The 1,590-nt window shown below is 70.9% G+C and overlaps 1 protein-coding gene across 1 annotated transcript; it reads left to right on the top strand.

Annotated features, from left to right (window-relative positions):
- The first annotated feature begins 34 nt into the window (after positions 1 to 34).
- On the top strand, positions 35 to 1,230 carry LOC105854685 (fat-like cadherin-related tumor suppressor homolog). The gene is made up of 3 exons (XM_012734982.1): positions 35 to 280; positions 904 to 1,047; positions 1,144 to 1,230. The coding sequence occupies exons 1-3, from the start codon at positions 35 to 37 to the stop codon at positions 1,228 to 1,230; spliced, it is 477 nt and encodes a 158-aa protein (XP_012590436.1).
- The last annotated feature ends 360 nt before the right edge of the window (positions 1,231 to 1,590 follow it).

Raw genomic sequence — 1,590 nt, 5'->3', positions numbered from 1 at the left:
GGGCACCGTGCCCCCTGCCATGTGCAGATGCAGGATGTCCCGGTGTGTACCGCTGGGGCAGTCGCGCCTGCAGGAAGGCCGGGCAGCGGGCAGCGAGCGGCAGCGGGCAGCACTCACACGGCCCCACTGCTCTGCCTGGCAGCTGATGGCCGAGGACGCCGACAGTCCGCCCAACGCGCAGATCCGCTTCTCCATCGCCAGTGGCGACCGGGACGACGAGTTTGCCGTGGACCCTGTCCTGGGGCTTGTGAAGGTCAAGAAGAAACTGGACCGGGAGCGGGTAGGTGCCTGGCCCCGCCCCACGCCCCCCTGGCGCCAGGCCCGGCCCACACGCGGCCCGGTGTGCCACGTCACAGTGACGGCGCCGCACGGGTCCGGGCTGGACACCAGGAGTCTGCTGCCCGCCAGGACGGCCAGGGTCCAGCCCCCAGGGGCTTTGGAGAAGGGCAGCCCGTGCCTTCCCGGGGCTGGGCCGGCCGCCGGCCAGCCTGTGGGGCCAGGTCTGCACCGAAGGGCACAGGGAAGGCACCAGAGGCCACGTCCAGAGTGACGGGCCCTGAACGTCTTCCACAGCCAGAGACGCGTCGTCACGCAAACCGTGTAGAAAGGAAGCCGCGAGCCCGTGCCGAAAGGCAGGGCTCCCCGGGGCTGCGCCCCACAACCCAAGTGCCCTCTGGCCGGTGAGACGGCCGTGGACATGGCCCTGTGTTCGGGCGTGGCCGATGCAGGGTCATGGACTGGGCAGGCCTCCCTCAGAGGACAGTGGACGGCATCCGAGTGCTGCTGGTCTCTCTGGGTGGAGACGGGACACTGACCACCCACAGGGCACAGGTCAGCCCCAGTTCATGGCCTGGAGGCCCGCGCCAAGCAGGCTGCCTCTGACACCCGTGCCCTGACCGGCAGGTGTCGGGATACTCGCTGCTGGTCCAGGCCGTGGACAGCGGCCTCCCCACCATGTCGGCCACCACCACGGTCAACATCGACATCTCCGACGTGAACGACAACGGCCCAGAGTTCACCCCCGCGAACTACACGGCTGTGATCCAGGTGTGGCTGCTGGTGCACCCCCCGACCCTTCACCAGCGCCCCCCCCCCGGCCAGCCTCAGCGCCCCAGGGCCACTCAGCCCACGTGTCCCTGCCAGAGGCGCCCTCGTCGGGGGCTGGCCCAAAGCTGTGCCCACACCCTGTCCCAGATCCTGCCATGTGGGGGGCAGCTGCCCCCAGCATAGGGCGGCACTGCCCACTGCCCTGAAGTCACGCAAGGGGTGCCTGGCCTCACTGGCCACTCTGCCCATGAGCTCCCACGCAGCACTGACCGCCAGGCCCACCACCTCTTGCCACCTCCGTGTTGACTCTAAAGCTGCCCCGGGCCCGGCAAGGGCGCCGGGCCCGTCGTGTCCGGCACCGACGCCCAAGGCGAGGCCGTGCAGGGACCCTGCCGTGGGGCCCCAGCCTGCTGCTCCATGCTGGCCTCGGGCTCTCCGAGTCCTGGGCTCCATGGCAGGCAGGGAGGCGAGCCAGCCCGGGGCCCGGGGCAGCTCCCTGCCTGGCCAGTGGCCACCGCGCTCTGCCTGCGCCAGCCTCTGGGG

The sequence above is a fragment of the Condylura cristata genome, unplaced genomic scaffold (assembly GCF_000260355.1).
Source record: "Condylura cristata isolate star-nosed mole 26May11 unplaced genomic scaffold, ConCri1.0 scaffold00313, whole genome shotgun sequence".
Classification (NCBI taxonomy): Eukaryota; Metazoa; Chordata; class Mammalia; order Eulipotyphla; family Talpidae; genus Condylura; species Condylura cristata.
Note: the sequence above shows the minus strand (reverse complement) of the source record. Positions and strands in the feature narration are given on the sequence as shown.

What these genes read in the sequence shown, in the direction of transcription:
- LOC105854685 (XM_012734982.1), top strand. Translation starts at nt 35, where the DNA reads ATGTCCCGGTGTGTACCGCTGGGGCAGTCGCGCCTGCAGGAAGGCCGG. An exon ending in AGAAACTGGACCGGGAGCGG is followed by an intron (nt 281 to 903) that starts GTAGGTGCCTGG and finishes CCTGACCGGCAG; the next exon opens with GTGTCGGGATACTCGCTGCT. An exon ending in ACTACACGGCTGTGATCCAG is followed by an intron (nt 1,048 to 1,143) that starts GTGTGGCTGCTG and finishes TGTCCCTGCCAG; the next exon opens with AGGCGCCCTCGTCGGGGGCT.